Source organism: Pseudochaenichthys georgianus, chromosome 16 (genome assembly GCF_902827115.2).
Source record: "Pseudochaenichthys georgianus chromosome 16, fPseGeo1.2, whole genome shotgun sequence".
Lineage (NCBI taxonomy): Eukaryota > Metazoa > Chordata > Actinopteri > Perciformes > Channichthyidae > Pseudochaenichthys > Pseudochaenichthys georgianus.
In genome coordinates this window covers 14,266,031-14,287,213 of record NC_047518.2, presented here as the reverse complement: position 1 = coordinate 14,287,213, position 21,183 = coordinate 14,266,031, and the positions used below count along the sequence as shown (strand labels likewise).

General features: G+C 40.9%; 1 protein-coding gene across 7 annotated transcripts in view; it reads left to right on the top strand.

Annotated features, from left to right (window-relative positions):
* The window catches only part of LOC117461602 (plectin-like), a 161,761-nt gene extending 141,126 nt beyond the window's left edge, over positions 1–20,635 (top strand). For 4 of the 7 annotated variants that reach the window (XM_034103548.2, XM_034103544.2, XM_034103547.2 and 1 more), the window contains 11 exons: positions 1,449–1,606; positions 2,548–2,726; positions 2,802–2,940; positions 3,602–3,958; positions 4,061–4,144; positions 4,255–4,359; positions 5,115–5,213; positions 6,950–10,303; positions 12,377–19,424; positions 19,616–19,729; positions 19,894–20,635. In XM_034103548.2, the coding sequence (XP_033959439.1) occupies positions 1,449–1,606; positions 2,548–2,726; positions 2,802–2,940; positions 3,602–3,958; positions 4,061–4,144; positions 4,255–4,359; positions 5,115–5,213; positions 6,950–10,303; positions 12,377–18,538 (10,637 nt within the window). In that variant the 3' untranslated portion in view covers positions 18,539–19,424; positions 19,616–19,729; positions 19,894–20,635. Of the gene's footprint in view, positions 1–367; positions 392–1,448; positions 1,607–2,547; positions 2,727–2,801; positions 2,941–3,601; positions 3,959–4,060; positions 4,145–4,254; positions 4,360–5,114; positions 5,214–6,949; positions 10,304–12,376; positions 19,425–19,615; positions 19,730–19,893 lie in introns of all 7 variants that reach the window. The other 3 variants (XM_034103545.2, XM_034103543.2, XM_071205808.1) reach the window with 2 other exon arrangements.
* The last annotated feature ends 548 nt before the right edge of the window (positions 20,636–21,183 follow it).

The window sequence follows — 21,183 nt, the reverse complement described above, 5'->3', positions numbered from 1 at the left end:
CATAATAAAACATTTGAATAGTTTTTAAAAAGTCCTTAAAATATTTTTTTTATTTTATTAATTAATTAATATTTCTCACATAAGTTAGAAAATAACATGTTACGTTATTAATATTGTATATTGATTTCAAATTGGAATTAACATTCGAATATATAGTCCACTCTATACAGTATGGTAAAACTTTGAAAAATAAATCATTTGAATTTGAATATGATGTTGGGATGCCCATACGGGTGTGTGGAAATATATTTTAATTGAATAATTGTATAAGTATAATAAAGTCCCCTATTGGCTTCCATAGTTTAACAAAGGTAATACCTTCAATGAATAGCAGCTTTACAGTGTATGACTTTCATTCACCTTTTAGGAGTAATGGTTGTGAAGCTCAAAGGTGAGTGATCAGCCTCGGTCAAAACTCACCAAGCTAGTGTGTGTACACGCTTTGAATGAGAGGGTGGAATATTACCATAGGTGTTATAGCAGAGTTCTGATGCACGGCATGTTGTGTGGGTTCCCACGTTGAAATGTGTTCAGCAGCTCTGCACAACTTAATGTGTAGGCTGCCGATGCTTTTTGAAATGCAGCTATATCAACGTATGTGAGATTATTTAGGCATAAAATAATCGCACATGCGTTATGCTATGACTGTAATGTGTATGGAGTGTTTTTATTTCACAACACAACAAATGCTGCATGTGTGATTGTGCTTCTGTGCACAGCAAATATTTGGTAGATGTAGAATAACACAAACAATACCAAATCATAAACCTGCCACGTCTTACTGTGCCATTGGGGCAAAACGCTGGTCGAAGCAGTGCTGGAATATGTACTTAAGAAAAGCAGCAATACTAAATTCCAGCATACTTCTAATCATTTGAAATATACTTTTTTACAAGTTAAAGTCCTGCATTCATAATTTGACTTAGTTCAAAGTAAAACATTATTGGCATCACAATATTTACGAGTACCAAAAGTAAAATTGCCAGTTAAGCGTAGTGGCCTATTTCAGATAATACTATATTACATTACATGATATCATTAGGTTAACCACAGCTGGTAATGGTAGAGTTAATTTGAATTACTTTGTATACTGCTGATGAATATTTATCTTATGATTATATGTACATTTATATTTATTAGTGTATTTTTATGTTTTATTAGCTAATAATTTGAACCTGTAAAGTTACTTAATCTGCCATATAAATGTAATGGAGTAAAAAGTTAAATGTTAGCTTCTAAAATGTAGTGAAGTAGAAGTTTAAAGTGGTATAAAATGAAAATACTCACCAAACTAAGTTGCTGTACTACTGCCAAGTACTTCATTAGAGTCCAACACTGGAACTAAGCTGCTTGTTTATATGTTTATGTAGTCTGTTGTTCCTCCACTTCAGCTTTAGGCAACATTCAAATATGATTCTGCTGATCTAAACTAAAATGCTGCTTCACAGGTCAGCAGGATGAGACTCTGTGCAAGAACTACATCTCTGAGATCAAGGACCTGCGGGTGCTTATCGAGGACTGCGAGACTTCCACCTTGGCTCGCATACGCAAACCTGTGGAGAAGGATCCTCTGAAGGAATGTAACCAGAAGACAACAGACCAGAAGGTACTTTAAAAAGCATTGTGGCAATATTCATTACGCTGCATTGACATATTAATTAATAAGGCTAGCAGACCGTTAGGAGACTGCAAACTGGGTAATACATCTAGTGAGAATTAGGGAACATTTCTTCGTAGACATCTGTACAATCGGACTGCGCTTTGCATATGCTTCAGTTTTTAGGTTGTATAAAGCATCCTATTATTCTCAATGCAAGAGCAATACAATCTGATTGTCTTTTTGCTACTGGTAGAGTCGCCCCCTGCTGGTCATTTGAAAGACTGCAAGTTTAAGGCAGCTCGGCATTGGTTTGACTTTTTTCTACTGCATACTATTGTCCTCTATGCAAAATGCCACATGTCCTAATGTAGAGAAAAGGTTTGACATGTCTACATGTTGGGCATTTGTCAGAAGCACATTCCCCTATATGTCTGACCCTTATGACAATTTGTGAGCATCATGCAGTCGTTAACTTTCATACAAGACTGATGGCCCGATATCTTCAGAGGTGAAGTAATGTAATATTCCTAGCCGTCAACTGGCCCTCATAAAATAGATCAATTTAGAAGAGGAAACTAAAAAGGAACTTTGATAAGTATACAACAATAATTAGGCAGCATTGGTTGAAAGAAGAACATATTTTCATAATCTCTTTCAGTGTATAATTAAAGTAAGATCTGGAAATACAGAAGAGAATACTTTTTGCTTATGGTATTGATTGTGTATGTAGTTCAGAGAGATTGTACAGTTGCTCAGGTCCATGCTGATCTGAGAAAGTTAAAATGTTGCACCCCATCTTGCCAACACAAATAAATCCAGCACTATAACATATATTATTATATACAATCTATTCCTCATAACAGGCTTTTTGTTTTTTCTTTGTCAGTTGGTGTTTAACATGTGTGAACTTTAGGTGTTGCTAACTCTTGTTGTCTTCTGTTGTGCAGAAATGCCAGGTGAAGCTCGAGAGCCTCAAAAAGGACCTTGTTAAGGTCTCTGTGAAGACAGAAGAGGTGCTGGCCTCCCCTCAGAAGTCTGTCTCCGCTCCCGTCCTGCGCTCCGAGCTCGACCTCACCGTGCAGAAGATGGATCACGCCCACATGCTCTCCTCCGTTTATCTGGAGAAGTGAGTCCTCGCCAGCCAGTTTCTCTTCAGAACATGTACTAGCCACTTTATTTACTCATTGTTTCTTGTCCCCAGGCTGAAGACCGTGGAAATGGTGATCCGTAACACGCAGGGTGCTGAGGGAGTGCTCAAGCAGTACGAGGACTGTCTGCGCGAGGTCCACACCGTGCCCAGCGACGCCAAGGAAGTAGAGAGTTACAGAGCAAAGCTCAAGGTAAACAGCATATTATTATTTTCCCATTGTTGTTGGTTCAGAAATCGTCTGTCAGAGGGACATTTTTTAAAAGGATTTTACATTTTCTAGGGCTGTACTAAATCAATTTTATTTTTGCACATTTGATATTAAGGTTTTCAAATGAAGCATTATATTTATGGCGTCATTGTGACAAAAAAAAAAGGAAACGGGGATTTTGGTTTTATTGATTTAATAATAAAAAAAAAATTTGAAAGGCAAAAAAAAGAACTTAATTTGACTTAAGAGGACTCATTTGTAACATCAAATTGTCGTGAGAATTTTGGAAATCTTTACATCATTATTTGTAATACTTTTGAGGAAGCAACACTATGCAGCCACCACCGGAATGTAATTCTACAAATAGTAAATATTAATATAATTTGTGTAGTGGGTGTAGTGTCTGCATAATGCAGTAATACTGGGTTTAGCCATTTAAATGTTTTTTTTTAAATAATGATCTATATGTGTATATATGATAAGTTTATGAATGAAGTTTCCAATTATTTGGAACAGCCATTATATTTGCATACAGAAATAATCGAAAATAATTCCCATTTATCTGCTCAGTCCCAATTAACTTTACATTTTGACTTTGTTTGCTCACTGCTAACTCGCCTTTCTTTTTATATGAAATCTGCAGAAAATGCGAGCTGAAGCTGAGGGCGAACAGCCAGTGTTTGACTCTCTGGAAGAAGAGCTGCAGAAGGCCACCACAGTGAGTGAAAAGATGTCTCGTGTGCACAGCGAGCGCGACATCGAGCTGGACCACTTCCGCCAGAACGTGTCTGGTCTTCAGGACCGCTGGAAGGCCGTGTTCACCCAGATGGAAATTCGCCACAGGGAGCTGGAGCAGCTCGGCCGCCAGCTCGGCTACTATCACGAGAGCTACGATTGGCTGATCCACTGGATCACTGACGCTAAGGAAAGGCAGGAGAAGATCCAAGCTGTGTCCATCACCGACAGCAAAACTCTAAAAGAACAACTGTCACAGGAGAAGGTACATCGCTTGATATGAGTTCCTTTTTCTAAGCACTATTTATTATTTATTTTTACATGAACTAAGGACTTCAACTACTAATCAAACTTTTACTCAAAACAGAAACTGCTGGAGGAGATTGAGAACAACAAAGAAAACGTTGACGAGTGTCAGAAATATGCCAAAGCATACATCAATTCTATTAAGGTAAGCTTGGAACACACTATGTTGCATTAAATGTGGTAAATACTTTAATGTGGAGCATTTGAAAAAGTCTTCGTGGAGTAACTGATGTATGGATGTAAATGTTCCAATAGGACTATGAACTCCAGCTGGTCGCCTACAATGCTAAAGCGGATCCCCATGCGTCTCCCTTGAAGAAAAACAAAATGGATTCTGCTTCTGACAACATCATTCAGGAGGTCGGTGTCTTTACAACCAATGTTGGATACAGCTTGGTATTTCACTCAGGTGGTAGGACGTAGCAGTGAGCGCTGCTGTGAGCATGTCCTTTGACCGAGGACATGTTGAATAAATGAGTTATTATTATAGTTATATATCCTGTGTGCACATTTATAAGATGGCAGAAAGAACCTCACAAACTAGTTGGATGAAATCAGAAGTTTGATTGAATGGTAAACGACGGGCGTATTTCTAAAGATCGGAAAATCAGGCAAACTAGGTGAATATTACACATAAACATTATCAATCTATTTGAGTGGATATAAAGTATAAAAGCATACATGTTTCCCTATCATTTCTGAAGTTGGTCTAACCTAAAACCGATAGTCTGCCTTGTCAGCCTGTTTGGGCTGGAAGAAACAACACTGATATAAGAATACCTCGGTCACAACATTACAGGGGCAACGATTTAAATATATCTTCTACCATCACACAAAGAATCCCCTCTGTCTGAAGTTACAGTCAGGCTAAAGGTCCATTTTAAGTTTAATCTCGAGTATAAGACATGTTTAGGTTTTGCTAGCTTTTCCAAAAAGTGACGAGATGACCAGAAATCAACACCAATTGGGCACGCAGCAATAAGCCCCCGGGTGAAACAGCCAAAGTATTTCGGTGGTAAATAATAGAGATGAAAGATGCAACATTGAATTCACTGTGACAGACATTTGCATTGATCTGAAAATGAAACATGACGTTTGTTTTCTCCCTCTATCAGTATGTCACCCTGAGGACCCGGTACAGTGAGCTGATGACGCTGACTAGTCAGTACATCAAGTTCATCACCGAAACGCAGCGCCGCCTGGAGGATGAGGAGGTGCGTGACAACTGGCTGAGGATCCCAAACAAACTAAATTCTAACATTAACCAAACAAATAATCAACCAACCGACAAACGCGATTACCCGCCGATCACCCGAACCGCCTGCATGCACGCACCGTGTGTCACGCACACACATTACACACACACACACACACACACAAGATATTGATGTACGGGTGACAAATGGTTCCTTTGCACTGGTTACGCTTGAAACATTGGCATGCTGTAGCTGATCTATTGGCAAGAGGAGAACATCTTTTTTGGAGCATTTTATTTGCTCTCAGAAGTGATCATATCAAGACAAAGGATTAAGAGATTAGTAAAAAAGTAAATAACTGCAAAAAGGTTTGAGCATGAAGTGAAAACAATATTAAAACATATTCCTTTGGGAGCTACGATGAGACCAGAATTCTCATTGACATTCTAAACCTAGACAAATAAATACAGCACACTGTGGTCCGTACTGCATCTCCATTCGTTGCGTTTGGTTACATTGTAGATTTAAAATGAGGGGTTCTTTCTTTCACTTCAAATCTTCTTTTTTTCCTTTCTCTCTGGACACTTCATTTCCTGAAGTTAGAATACTATAAGTGACTATATTTCAGCTTGGTTATCATGACCTTCAGCTCTCCCTTTTCCTCCACATTAACACAAGTTTAAAGTTTTTCCTTACTTTCTAACCCTAATGCTATTGTTTGTTTTGTTGCTTCTCTTAACTGCTTGCCAGTGCTTTGCCATGATGAATGCTTAAGTTGTTTGAGCATTACAAAGGTAAATTATTCACAGTGTTTCTACTGTACCGTATCATCTCCATTTCTCTGTCATCTCTGTGTCTCTTTCAAACTTCATTTTGGCTTTCCTGGCCTATTGGTTATTTTTGCTTCTACTGCAAAGTTTTATAGAATAGTTTTCTTCACCTGCACTTCCTTACCTAAACTATGTAGTAAATAGTCTTTTTAACACACGTTACAGTGCTTCTTTCAACTCTGGTTTCCTCTTTAAAGTGGTTGTCCTAACCTTTCTTTTCCATTCATTTCATGGTAAAAGTGATTTAAAGAACCCCCAGTGCATGGGATGAGACAGAAACTAGCCTGATCTGGAATATATTATAACATTAAGCATTTAAATCTACTTTAATTAAATATATAATTATTTGGTAGTGATCATATAATACATGTGTACACACGTAAAAATAACACTATTTGAGACTCTTAATTGCTAAATATTTAAATAAATAAAACAATATTTAATTCTTTACATTAGAGGTAAATTGTAGACACATAATATTTTATTTGAATAACAATGAGGCAGTTTTTTTTATTTAGTGCTACAGCTACAGTTGCATGCCATATGATTTTCTTGCCGTGTTGTGAAGTGATATTTTGTTTCCATACATTCATTGATCCATTCTCATCATCCATCTTTTTCCCGAATTGTTTTGTCATGAATTATTTTGATCGCATCGTGAATTTAACATTACTTTGATGAATGTGCATCTAATTTGACTCTTGATTGACCTTTGACTTGATGTTTGAGCTAACATTAACATTAACATTGCCAGGGTAACCAGTACATTAAGTTGCTCATATTCCAGTGTGTTTAGGCTGTGATTACTGTAGTAATCACAATCTGAATCCACACTGTTTTGAGCTAGTTAATGTAAAGTGCTACCTTGTAACATGTCATGCTTGATTGTAATCCTTTCTTTACCATTTGCTTCCACTAATGCAGAAAGCTGCAAAGATACTCAAAGCGGAAGAGCAGAAAAAAATGGCCGATCTGCAGGCCGAGTTAGACAAACAGAAGAAGTTAGCCGAAGCTCACGCAAAGGCCATTGCCAAAGCTGAGAAAGAAGCTGATGAGCTGAAGCACCAGATGAAACAAGAAGTTAGCAAGAGAGAGGTTGCTGCCTTAGATGCAGAAAACCAAAAGAAAAACATTGAGCTGGAACTTCATGAGCTCAAAAAACTCTCAGAGCAGCAGATCAACGACAAAAGTCAACTTGTGGATGATGCTCTTCAAAGCAGGACCAAGATCGAGGAGGAAATCCACATTATCCGGATCCAACTGGAGACAACATTAAATCAAAAGTCTACTGCGGAAACTGAGCTCAAGCAGCTTCGTGAAAAAGCAGCCGAAGCTGAGAGACTCAGAAAGCTTGCTCAGGAAGAAGCTGAAAAGCTCCACAAACAAGTCATCGAAGAGACCCAGAAAAAGCGCACAGCAGAGGAAGAACTCAAACGCAAATCTGAAGCAGAGAAAGAAGCTGCGAAGCAAAAGCAAAAAGCTCTGGAAGACCTTGAAAACCTCAAGATGCAGGCGGAAGAGGCTGAAAGGAAAGTGAAGCAAGCCCAGATTGAAAAGGAGAAACAAATCCAGATTGCTCACGTGGCAGCCGAGAAGAGCGCCACAGCAGAACTCCAGAGCACGCAAAGATCCTTTGTCGAAAAGACCTCGAAGCTGGAAGAATCGCTCAAACAAGAGCATGGCACTGTCCTGCAGCTGCAGCAAGAAGCGGCACATCTCAAGAAACAACAGGAAGATGCGTTAAAAGCCAGAGAAGAGGCAGAAAAAGAGCTTGATAAGTGGAGACAAAAAGCTAACGAGGCCCTCCGTCTAAGGCTGCAGGCTGAGGAAGAAGCTCACAAAAAGAGCCTCGCTCAGGAGGAGGCTGAGAAACAAAAGGAGGAGGCTGAACGTGAGGCAAAGAAGAGAGCCAAAGCTGAAGAGTCTGCGCTTAAGCAAAAAGAGATGGCAGAGAAAGAACTCGAGAGGCAGAGGAAGGTTGCCGACAGCACAGCTCAGCAGAAACTCACCGCCGAACAGGAACTGATTCGCCTTCGGGCTGAATTTGACAACGCGGAACAGCAGAGATCGCTCCTTGAAGATGAACTGTACCGCCTGAAGAATGAAGTCATTGCAGCGCAACAGCAAAGAAAACAGCTGGAGGATGAACTTGCCAAGATGAGGAGCGAAATGGAAATTCTCATTCAGCTGAAGTCCAGGGCCGAAAAAGAGACCATGTCCAACACGGAGAAGAGCAAGATGCTCCTCGATGCTGAAGCCTCCAAGATGAGGGACGTGGCTGAGGAAGCAGGCAAGCTAAGAGCCATCGCAGAAGAAGCCAAGTATCAGAGGCAGATTGCTGAGGAAGAGGCAGCCCGTCAGAGAGCAGAGGCCGAGAGGATTCTCAAAGAGAAGCTGGCTGCGATCAGCGAGGCCACTCGTTTAAAGACAGAAGCTGAAATCGCCTTGAAAGAAAAAGAGGCAGAAAATGAGAGACTCCGGCGGGCAGCTGAGGACGAGGCTTACCAGAGGAAAGCTCTTGAGGACGAGGCCAACCAGCACAAGAAAGAGATCGAGGAAAAGATCGTCCAACTCAAAAAATCATCTCAGGCTGAAATGCAAAGGCAAAAGGCAATGGTGGACGACACGCTGAAGCAGAGACGCGTTGTCGAAGAAGAGATCCGAATTCTCAAGCTCAACTTTGAGAAGGCTTCGTCTGGAAAACTTGATCTGGAACTAGAACTCAATAAACTGAAGAACATTGCCGAGGAAACTCAACAAAGCAAACTAAGAGCCGAGGAGGAGGCAGAGAAACAACGGAAGCTTGCCATGGAGGAGGAGAAGAGGCGAAGGGAAGCGGAGGAAACGGTGAAGAAGATCACTGCCGCAGAGAAAGAGGCTGGCAGACAACGCAAAATCGCCCAAGACGAGCTTGATCGTCTGAAGAAGAAGGCCGAAGAAGCCAGAAAGCAGAAAGACAAGGCCGACTCCGAAGCTGAGAAACAGATTGTTGCTGCCTCACAAGCAGCACTGAAATGCAGAACAGCTGAGCAACAAGTCCAAAGTGTCCTTGCCCAACAGAAGGAGGACAGCATGATGCATAAGAAGCTCCAACAAGAGTACGAAAAAGCCAAGAAACTTGCCAAAGAGGCAGAGGCTGCTAAGGAGAAGGCAGAAAAGGAGGCAGTCCTCCTCCGCAAACAAGCAGAGGAAGCAGAATCTCAGAAGGCCGCTGCTGAGAAGGAAGCTGCAATCCAAGCCAAAGCTCAAGAGGATGCAGAGAGGTTACGAAAAGAGGCTGAATTTGAAGCTGCAAAGCGCGCACAAGCTGAAAATGCAGCACTCGAGCAGAAGAAGAAAGCCGATGCCGAAATGGCAAAGCACAAAAAGCTCGCAGAGCAGACGCTGAAGCAGAAGTTCCAAGTGGAGCAAGAGCTCACGAAGGTTAAGCTCAAGCTGGACGATACGGACAAACAGAAAGACCTCCTGGACGACGAGCTGCAGCGGTTGAAGGATGAGGTCGATGACGCCGTCAAACAAAGGGGCCAGGTCGAGGAGGAGCTCTTCAAAGTCAAGGTTCAGATGGAGGAGCTGCTCAAAGTGAAACTCAAGATCGAGAAGGAAAATCAACTCCTCATCAAGAAAGACAAAGATAAGGCTCAGCAATTGCTTGCAGAGGAGGCTGAAAATATGAAAAGGCTCGCAAAGGAAGCTGCTATACTAAGCGTCGAATCCCAAGAGGCTTCTCGCTTGAGGCAGATTGCCGAGGAGGACCTCGTTCAGCAACGAGCTCTTGCAGAGAAGATGCTCAAAGAGAAAATGCAGGCCATACAGGAGGCCTCTAGACTTAAAGCTGAGGCCGAGCTGCTCCAAAGACAAAAGGACTTGGCTCAGGAGCAGGCACAAAGGCTGCTGGAGGATAAGGAACTCATGCAAAAGCGCCTGGATGAGGAAACGGAGGAATACCAGAAGTCCCTTGAGGCCGAGAGGAAGCGGCAACTGGAGATCGTAGCGGAGGCCGAGAAGCTCAAGCTGCAGGTTTCTCAGCTCAGCGTAGCTCAGGCCAAAGCCGAGGAGGAGGCGAAGAGGTTCAAGAAACAAGCCGATAACATTGCTGCCCGTCTTCTTGAGACTGAGATTGCCACCAAAGACAAAAGTACCGTAATGCAACAGCTGGAAGTCGAGAGGCGTAATAACAGCAAAGAGGCTGACGATTTACGTAACGCAATCGCAAACCTAGAGACGGAGAAGGCTAGACTGAAAAAGGACGCAGAAGAACTTCAAAATAAGTCTAAAGAGGTATTGTGTCAAGAATGGCATAACAGAGCAGCTTATGTCATTGTTAACTCTTTCTTAAAACTAACACACGTCTTTCTTCACATTTCCTCTATACCTTTCTCCGATCATACTAATCATGAAACCTTTGATTGTAAATATGATTTTCACTTGTTTACAGTGCACTGTGCTCCTGCACATCACATCCTGAATGTCCCCTCGTATCCCGGCATGTTTCCTCATTTTGAGACATGTTCCATATTATTACTTTCAGCTTTGAAAACCAGTTGCAAACCCAATTCCAAAATAAATGAGAACATTTGAAGTCCGACTGAAAAGACTACAATTATGATATTCCGTTAACAATTTAGTAAAGACATTCAACCGAAGCTTGATTGATTTTAAAGCTAGCATTGCATTGAAAGACACACACCCACATATAATAATAATAATAGTAATAGAACATTTTATTTCGAGGCGCCTTTCAGGACACCCAAGGTCGCCTTACAGTGCATTTATAAGTTAAAACAAAAACGGAACACAATTTAATCGAACCGACAGGCCAATACAGCAGCATAAAAGCATAAACCAGGCAGGACAAGAGTGTGGAGTGACGGAGTGAGAGGGGGATCTGTGATAGCAGGTTGAGTGTGTTTTAGAGTGAGTAGGCCAGTTTAAACAGGTGGGATTTGAATGTCGTGATGGAGTCAGACTGTTTGATGTGTGGAGGCAGAGAGTTCCAGCACATGGGTGCGGTGCAGCTAAAAGCCCTGGCTCCCATGGTGCTAAGGCGGGAGGTGGGGACAGTCAGGAGTCCGGCTGAGGATGAGCGCAGGGAGCGGGAGGGGGTGTATTCCTGGATGTATATATGTATATATATATATGTACTAGAACTAATTGAATTACAACCCAAATACACCCATTAGAAGTGTTCACCTACAGTCAAGTGCAACTAAATGTATTAAATTATAAAACGCATAAAATCAATCAAATAAAATACATTCCAAAGGTTGAGATCCAGCCAAACAGAAAATCAAGATATACAGCGATGTATTGTTACCAAAATTAAACAAAATATCTTTATATCGTTATTTGTCAGTTCACAGAAGTGTTCCTTTGTTTATATTTTAATACTACAACTATAGAATTATTGGAATCTAGTCCGTCATTTTTCGGTTTGAAAGTGGCCATGTGGACAAAACACAAGCAAATTAGACAAACATATTCACTCTTTTGCCAACACATACACAGCATTTGGAGAGAAAACAGTCCAAATATAGAAACAATCAATGAAATACCCTGCAAGCGGTCAACAACACAACAGTAGCTCTTTCAAGATGACACAAAAAATTGCAAATTGTTGTTGCGATGGGTTATTTTATGTTATTCCAATTTGTGATTGCTTGAGTTAGATATCACTGCTAACATAGTTCTAGACCTTCATTTATTATTAGCCTTCCTATTCAAATAAATGGACGAAAAAATGTATCCTTTGCAAAACAGCTTGGTACGTAGTGATAATCACCAAGTCCAATTCAAAGACAAGAATACATCACAAATTGTTTAACTAATAGTTTGAACCAAATCAAAAATAAGTTGCATTTTATTTTTGATATGCACTTCATTGATGTATTTCAGTCAGTGTGACCTCCTTGATAAGCAAAGCCACCAACACACAAATAGTGGAATCGTATTTTGAACTCCTATTTTCTTCAAGTAGTAGAAAATTAACTGGATCATGGTTTTATCATTTTCAAATGGTGTCCATGCAGACTTTTTTGTATATAGTATTATAAGCTGGCCATTCAATCCAAAGGGTCTTTTAAAAAATAGATTGTGACCCTTTCTTTTTGGTTTGTTAGTTAGAAAGTCATTCTCATAGATGTATTTACATTAAAAAAACAAGACAACAATTGCACATTTAACATCCCTTAGGAATTATTTGGATGCCAATATGCATAAGCAGAGTGCATTGTACAATTGTATCCATTACAAATTACCTACACAAAATAAAAAATGCAAGTACAGAATATTTCAGAATATTTGTCTCACCATATACCTGTTGTAACTTGTGTTTTCTACTTTTTATTTGATCAGATGGCTGATGCACAGATGAAACAAATCGAACACGAGAAGACAATGCTCCAGCAGACGTTCCTGACAGAAAAGGAGATGCTTTTGAAGAAAGAGAGGCTTATTGAAGATGAGAAAAAGAGGCTGGAGAGCCAGTATGAAGAAGAAGCCAAAAAGGCCAAAGCTCTTACAGATGAACAGGAACGCCAGAGGAAACTGATGGAGGAGGAGAAGAAGAAGCTCCATGCTACCATGGATGAGGCCCTCAGTAAACAAAAAGAGGCTGAAAGAGAAATGCTCAACAAACAAAAAGAAATGCAGGAACTGGAGAAGAAGAGACTCGAGCAGGAAAAAGTTCTTGCAGAAGAGAACAAGAAATTGCGCGACCAGCTGCAGCAGCTTGAGGAAGCACAGAAAGAGAAAAACACTCAAGTCATCAGTGCAGCAACAGTTGAGACAACGAAGAATGTTTACAATGGTCAAAATGCAGGTGATGTCGTAGACAGTGTGGAGAATAAACCAGATCCTCTGTCTTTTGACGGCATCCGTGATAAGGTACCTGCAAGCCGACTTCGTGATGTTGGCCTTTTATCCAAGAAGGAGTTTGACAAGCTCAAAAAAGGCAAAGCCACTGTGCAACAGCTTGGTGAGACTGAAAAACTCAAACTAATTCTTAAAGGAAAGGACTGCATTGCTGGAGTTCTGACACCATCTAAACAAAAAATGTCCATCTATCAAGCATCACAAGAGAAGAAGATTACTCCAGGCACAGCGATGATCCTTCTTGAAGCCCAAGCAGCCACAGGCTACATGTTGGACCCTATTAAGAACAAGAAACTTTCTGTCAATGAGGCTGTCAAGGAAGGGTTGATTGGCCCTGAACTGCACAACAAAATGCTTTCTGCTGAGAGGGCAGTTGTTGGCTACAAAGATCCATACACCGGTGGTAAGATCTCTGTCTTTGAAGCTATGAAGAAGGGTTTGCTGGAACATGATCATGCCATCAGGGTCCTTGAGGCTCAGCTGGCAACCGGTGGCATCGTCGACCCTATAAATAGTCACCGTGTACCCAATCAAACAGCCTACACACAGGGACAATATGATGATGAAATGAACAAGATTATGGTAAATCCTTCAGATGACACAAAGGGATACTTTGACCCCAGCACTCAGGAACCGTTGACATATTCTGAGCTGATGACGAGATGCACGACTGACCCTGACACCGGTGTGCTACTCCTGCCAATCACAGACAAAGCTGCTCAATGCTCGAGTATATACACAGAGGAGGAGACCAAGGATATGTTCAGCAAAACAACTGTGTCCATGCCATTTGGTCGATTCAAGGGGAAGACTATCACCATTTGGGAAATTATCAATTCTGAATACTTCACTGAGGATCAGAGGAAGGACCTTCTCCGTCAGTACAAGACGGGCAAAATCACAATCGAAAAAATTATAAAGATTGTGATTACTGTGGCAGAGGAAAAAGAGAAGAAGAATGAGATTAACTTTGATGGTCTGAGAGCACCTGTTCCTGCAACTGATCTCCTGGAATCCAAAATCATTGATAAAGACCTCTACAACAAGTTGCACAAGGGCAATAAAACAGTCAAAGAGGTGTCGGAAATGGAGCCCGTCCATAAAGCACTGAAGGGTACACACTGCATTGCAGGTGTAGTTATTGACTCATCAAAGGAGACAATGTCCTTCTATCAAGCTATGAAGAAAGACATGATGAGGGCAGGGCCTGCCTTGATAATGCTTGAAGCCCAAGCGGGAACAGGCTATGTAGTTGACCCTGTGAATAATCAGAAGTACACTGTGGATGAAGCTGTCAAAGCAGGTGTTGTTGGTCCGGAGCTGCACGAAAAACTTCTGTCTGCTGAGCGTGCTGTTACAGGTTACAAAGATCCTTATACTGGCAAGACTATATCTTTGTTCCAGGCAATGAAAAAAGATCTAATTCCTAAAGAACAAGGAATCCGACTGCTCGATGCCCAGATGACCACCGGTGGCATAATTGATCCAGTAAAGAGCCATCACATTCCTCATGATGTAGCCTGCAAGAGAAATTATTTTGATGATGAAATGAAACAGATTCTTAACAGCCCTACTGATGAAACAAAGTGCTTCTTTGACCCCAACCAAAAAGAAAATGTCACATACTCACAGCTCTTCAAGAGATGTGTCACTGACAAGAAAACTGGCTTCCAGCTTCTGCCTCTTTCTGACGAAGCAATCAATGCAAAGGATGAGTCGACATGCACTGATGCCCAGACAAAGGAGGCTATGACTCAGGCAACTGTGGAGCTTGACTCTGGACCATTTAAGGGCAGGAGGATGACCATTTGGGAAATCATCCACTCTGAATATCTCACAGAGGAACAAAGGTTTGACCTGCTCAGACAATTTAGGTCAGGAAAGCTTACAATCGAGAAGATATTCAAGATTGTCATTACAATCGTAGACGAGAGAGAGTCCAAGAAACAAGAACAGTCCAGCTTCAAGGGACTCAGAGCTCCAGTCCAAGCTAGCTCTCTGTATGATTCTAAAATCATTGACAAAGCAACCTTTGACCTCCTTCAACTAGGCAAAACCACACCTAAACAAGTCAGTGAAAATCCCAATGTCAATAAATACCTCCAGGGCTCTGATAGCATCGCTGGAATCTACCTTGAGCCAACCAAGGAGACAATAAGCATTTATCAGGCTATGAAGAAAAAGCTACTCAGACAAAACACAGGTATTTCTCTTCTTGAGGCCCAGGCTGCCACTGGATTCCTTGTAGATCCCGTAAGGAATCAGTTCCTGACTGTAGATGAGGCAGTAAAGTCTGGTCTCGTTGGTCCAGAGTTGCATGAAAAACTTCTCTCTGCAGAAAAGGCTGTTACTGGCTATAAAGATCCATACACAGGCAACACAATCTCACTCTTTGAAGCGTTGCAAAAAGGTCTCATCCCGAAAGAGCATTCCATGCCACTGATAGAGGCACAGATGGTTAGTGGAGGAATCATTGACCCTGTAAACAGCCACCGTGTCCCAACTGATGTTGCATATCAGAAGAACATTTTCAGCAAAGAAATTGAAAAGACTTTATCTGAACCTTCTGAAGAAAACAAGGCTTTCACAGACCCAGAAACCAATGAGAATGCCACCTACAGACAGCTTAAAGAGAAGTGCCGCAAAGATCCAGAGACGGGCCTTAACATGCTACCACTCTCCAAGCCTCAGTCTCCTACTGTTGTTGAGAAGACATACCTCTACACCGAGGAACAAACACAGAGTGACCTGACCACCGCACAGATTGACATTCCAATTGAGGGCCTTGCTGATAAACCAATGAACCTCTGGGAAATCTTGAACTCAAATCTGCTTCCAGAGGAGGAAAAGCAGAAGCTCATGGATAAATATCGCTCTGGTGAAATCACTAAAGAGCGGATGATCATCATTATCATTGAAATCATGGAGCAGAGAGAGATCATCAGACATGATAGTCCACTGTCTTGTAAGACAATAAGGCGAAGAATAACAATTGAAGAGCTCTACAATGCCCGCATCATTGACTTGGAGACATACAACCTACTGAAACAGAGCAAGAGGGACATCCGTGACATAATGGAGTTGACACATGTCAAACAGTATCTGTATGGCACCGGCTGTGTTGCTGGCGTCACAACAGAATCAAGCTCCAAGATAAGTTTGTACCAAGCAATGAAGAGAGAATTCCTTGAACCAGAACTAGCCCTCAGCCTCCTAGAAGCACAAGCTGCAACAGGATTCATTGTCGATCCAGTTAATAATGAAACACTTACAGTGGATGAAGCTGTTCGCAAGGGTGTTGTTGGCCCTGAATTACATGATAAACTTTTGTCGGCTGAGAGAGCCGTCACAGGGTACAAAGATCCGTACAGTGGGAAAATCATTTCTCTTTTCCAGGCCATGAAAAAGGATCTTGTTCCAGAGGATTATGCTATGAAAATGCTCGAGGCACAAACTGCCACTGGTGGTATTATTGATCCTGAATTCCAGTTCCACCTGCCAGCAGACATTGCCATGCAAAGGGGTTATGTCAACAAAGAAACCAACGAGAGACTGACTGACAGTGTTAAAGGATTTGTTGACCCTGTCACTGATGAGAAATTGTCATATGCTCAGCTGCTCAAGAGATGCAAGTTGGATGGTGGGTTGCGCCTACTTTCTCTGGGAGACAAGAGGCTGATGATGAGTGGTATAAGAGAACAGATTACAATTGAGGAACTGCTCCGCTCTGAAATAATTGACCAGGAGACAGTCACTGCACTGAATGAAGGTCGTATTACAATAGAAGAAGTTAGCGCAAGACTATCAAGGTACCTTGTGGGCACAAGTTGTATTGCGGGTGTATTGTTGGAGTCCTCAAAGGAACGTCTATCAGTTTACCAGGCCATGAAGAAGAACCTGATTAGGCCAGGCACAGCATTTGAACTCCTTGAGGCACAGGCAGCCACAGGATATGTCATTGACCCAATCAAAAACCTCAAACTGACTGTCCTTGAGGCAGTGCGGATGGGGATTGTAGGACCTGAATTCAAAGACAAACTCCTCTCTGCTGAACGTGCAGTGACAGGATATAGAGATCCTTATTCGGGTAAGACAATCTCCCTGTTCCAGGCCATGCAAAAGGGGCTCATTTTGCAAGATCACGGAATCCGTCTACTGGAAGCCCAGATTGCCACTGGTGGAATAATTGACCCAGAGAAAAGTCACCGTCTGCCAGTTGAGGTGGCTTACAAACGTGGTTTCTTCGATGAGGAAATGAATGAGATCTTGACGGATCCATCTGATGACACTAAAGGTTTCTTTGATCCTAACACTGAGGAAAATCTAACCTACCTCCAGCTCATGGAGAGGTGCGTCACTGATCCCCACACTGGCCTGTTGCTTCTGCAATTAAAAGAAAAGAAGCGGGAAAGTAAGGCCTCTTCCAAATCTTCAGTTCGTAAGCGCAGAGTTGTCATTGTAGACCCTGAAACAGGCAAAGAAATGACTGTGTATGAGGCCTACAGGAAGGGACTCATTGACCACCAAACCTACCTGGAGCTTGCTGAGCAGGAGTGTGAATGGGAAGAGCTCACATTGACCGCCTCTGATGGTACTGTCAAATCCATTATCATTGACAGGAGGTCGGGGAGACAGTATGATGTCGATGATGCTCTTTCACGTGGCCTCATTGACAAGAATGCCCTTGAATCATATCGTTCTGGAAACCTGTCCATTACAGAATTTGCTGAAATGCTTTCTGGAAACATTGGAGGCACTCGTTCACGCTCATCTTCCTTTGGTTCTACCACTGGATCTACCTACTCCTCTCCCATGAGCCCCATACCCTCAATTAAAACACCTGCAATCATATGGAATGACCCAGCAGAGGAGACTGGTCCCGTAGCTGGCATATTGGACATAGACACACTGGAGAAGGTGTCTATCACTGAGGCCATACACAGAAGCCTGGTAGACAACATTTCTGGCCAAAGATTGTTGGAGGCCCAAGCATGCACAGGAGGAATAATTGATCCAACAACTGGAGAGAGATTATCAGTCACCGATGCTGAAGAAAAAGGCCTTGTGGATAAAATCATGGTTGATCGCCTCAATCTGGCTCAAAAAGCATTCAATGGATTTGAAGACCCCAGAACTAAAGTAAAGATGTCTGCCTCCCAGGCTCTGAAGAAAGGCTGGTTGTATTATGAGGCTGGCCAGCGCTTCCTCGAAGTCCAATATCTTACTGGTGGACTTATTGAGCCTGATGTCGAGGGCAGAGTATCACTAGATGAATCACTCAAGAAGGGCTCAATCGATGCCCGCACTGCCCAGAAACTGAGAGATGTGGGTACTTATTCTAAATATCTAACATGTCCAAAAACCAAACTGAAAATATCCTTCAAAGATGCAATGGACAAGAGTATGGTTGAGGAAGGAACTAGCCTAAGACTTCTGGAGGCCTCCTCACAATCCAGCAAAGGCCTCTACAGTCCCTACAATGCCAGTGGCCCTGGATCTGCTTATGGCTCCCGAACTGGCTCAAGGACCGGATCACGAACAGGCTCCAGGAGGGGAAGCATCGATGCTGGCACTGGCCTCAGCCTGAACTTCTCATCTTCTTCCTTCTCATCCTCCTCAACTGGCTACAGCCGCAGATTCTGATTATCTAGTTCTGTTCCTAACAATATCCCAAGATCCACCCGTACTTATGCACTTTACAGTTGCATTTAAAGAGGGAAACATAGTCACAGTAACAAAGAAAAAATATAGTTTATTTATTCTGCCCAACATGTGGTCACAAAAAGAATTTCCAAGGCTATTAATTTGTTCGTATACCACAGATACCTAAACATGTGCCTCATATATTGAGAAATTATTAGATATAAATACTATTTTTCTCTAGTACCAATTACCAAGTCAGTTTATATTTTTTAGGTTTCAGGTTTTTAAGTGACCTTATAGTTTTCATTTTTACACACTTTTACAAAACTTGTGTACTAGTGCTTTCTGAAACTATTATATACTTTATGTATGTCAAAGAGATATTCTTCCAGTTTTCCTTTGACAATCAAGGATATGCGTCTATTTTGTATCTTTTTCAGCAGTCCTACTTAATGACATACTGCTTGTCAACTTAGTTCTAATGTTTTAAACAGATTCTAAGAAATCATAGATGCCTGCACATTTCTGAATGTTTGTATGGTTATGATTTTATGTTTAATGTCACCTGGGTAGTGTAAGAATATACCCAGTAAGAATACACCTGTTAGACAATACAAAATAAGACACAACACTAAATAAACCCTAATTCCAGAATTAGACAAATTGCAGACCATTCAGAAAAAGTTTCACAATTATTTTGTAATTATGCTCTTATATTTTGTAGAATTGTGTAACCTTGGGGTTCATTACACCATTGTTTTAAACACTCCAAGTTTTAGATTCTTTATATGTACCATCAGTCAAGTGTTCCTGGTTAATCCCGAGATGATGTCAGAGTTGATCCTGCTCTGCCACACAGACCTGCATCCTGTTATTTTTTGTCCTTGTAAGTTGATTTTGTTTTTCCTTTTTGTTGGTGTTGTTTGTTCGATTACATTTCAGAGCCTAGATTATCCCATTCATTGGTGCTATTTTACCCACCCTTCATGCTATATTTTCATATAATTAGTGAACTATTTTGTGTGAAAAATGTGATTACTTCTGACTGATGTTTTTTTTTCATTTTGTTTTTGACAGCTGCCTCAGTCCCTCAGAATCCATCGTACGAGCACAGATACTCATTTGGCCGAAGCATCCAATCCCATCAACTTGGATGGATTTGTGAGTCCACGTCCTCACGCAGTCACACAGGTACAACATTTTGTACCTGTGTACATCAAACATCATCTCATTTGCAAAAAATGTTGCTGCATTCAATCAAAATTTGTTTTGCAAATGTATTTAAGTTATATTGTTTTCTCGCTGCATGATACGGTTTATTTTATATCATCGTTTTTTTTTCTTTTAAATTCTAGATCTGCCATTGAGTATGTCCATTCTTCTCTATTGCACATCACATTTGAAGAAAGCTGAGGCAACCTGACACCATCTTGGGATAACTTTCTTGGAACACCTACATTTTTCATATATTTATTACTTGATTACTAATAGTTATATATGTGTTGTCATATCCTGATGTTTTAGAGAACACGCCCAAATCATAAACACATCTGCATGTTTATTATTTTACTTTCATTTGAATTTTATTTCTTCTTGGTATATTTTTGTATTATCTCTCTGTAAATTCAGCCCTACCAAAGTGCTACAAGGATATATTTGGAGAATTGACATGGTTGATACAGCATCGCATTGCATGAATGAATGTATTAAATTAAATGTTCTTATTTCAGTTGACATTCTGCCTTAGATGTCCTTTGCAAACTAAACAAAGAGCTTAATTTTGCTTGATTTTGCTAAGTTACTTTTCTGTATTTCTGTTATGTATCTCTGAAATGTTTTACCTTTGTAAGTTTTTTGATATATCTTGAATTTGCCTTGCATGTTTTAATAACCTCAACAATTTTTGGCAAAGAAATGTTGATGTAAAATAACGAGAACTGCAGATTTAACTGACTTTGAGCAGTATATCGCTTTAACAATTGAACTGGTTTGTTTATGCTTATGGGGTATATTTTGCTTTGAATGATGTGGTGAGTGGATTCTGTTGTAAGTTCTGAACATTAACACTATGTTGTAAATAAATATGCTCTAAAGAGACCATCTTGTCATTCATGCACCAATACCCATGCATCTTTTATTAAGAGCAGAATATCATTTGTGGTGCTGCCGGCTGAAGTAACATATTGACAATAATTGTGATCAGAAAATGAAATGTTGATCTCATGTTAGTACCGTCTCTCTTCACCTTCCTAAACTTTTGAGCGCAAATATATTTTAAAAGATGCAAAAATGTGTTAATGATCAATTTCACTAAACTTACTACAAAAAAAACATCACGATAGAATCTTTATCGAGAACTATTTTTGACAGCCCTTAATGCTAAAGTAGACAACTACAATGAGAACATTCACATAATATCTGGTTTATCCCTCCATGTTAAAACACAACATATGACAGATTTTTTACCAAAAGGATATATGTATTACAAGGGTGAAAATGCAATAATATTGTTCAGTGTTTATCTTCCATACCACTGAACAGAAAGTCAATGTAATTTGATCAAAATCCTACGAAGGTGCTGTTGTATTGATCTCTCTGTTGTAAAATAATTCCAAGTCAACCTAGTGGCTTAGTATGCATTTTGT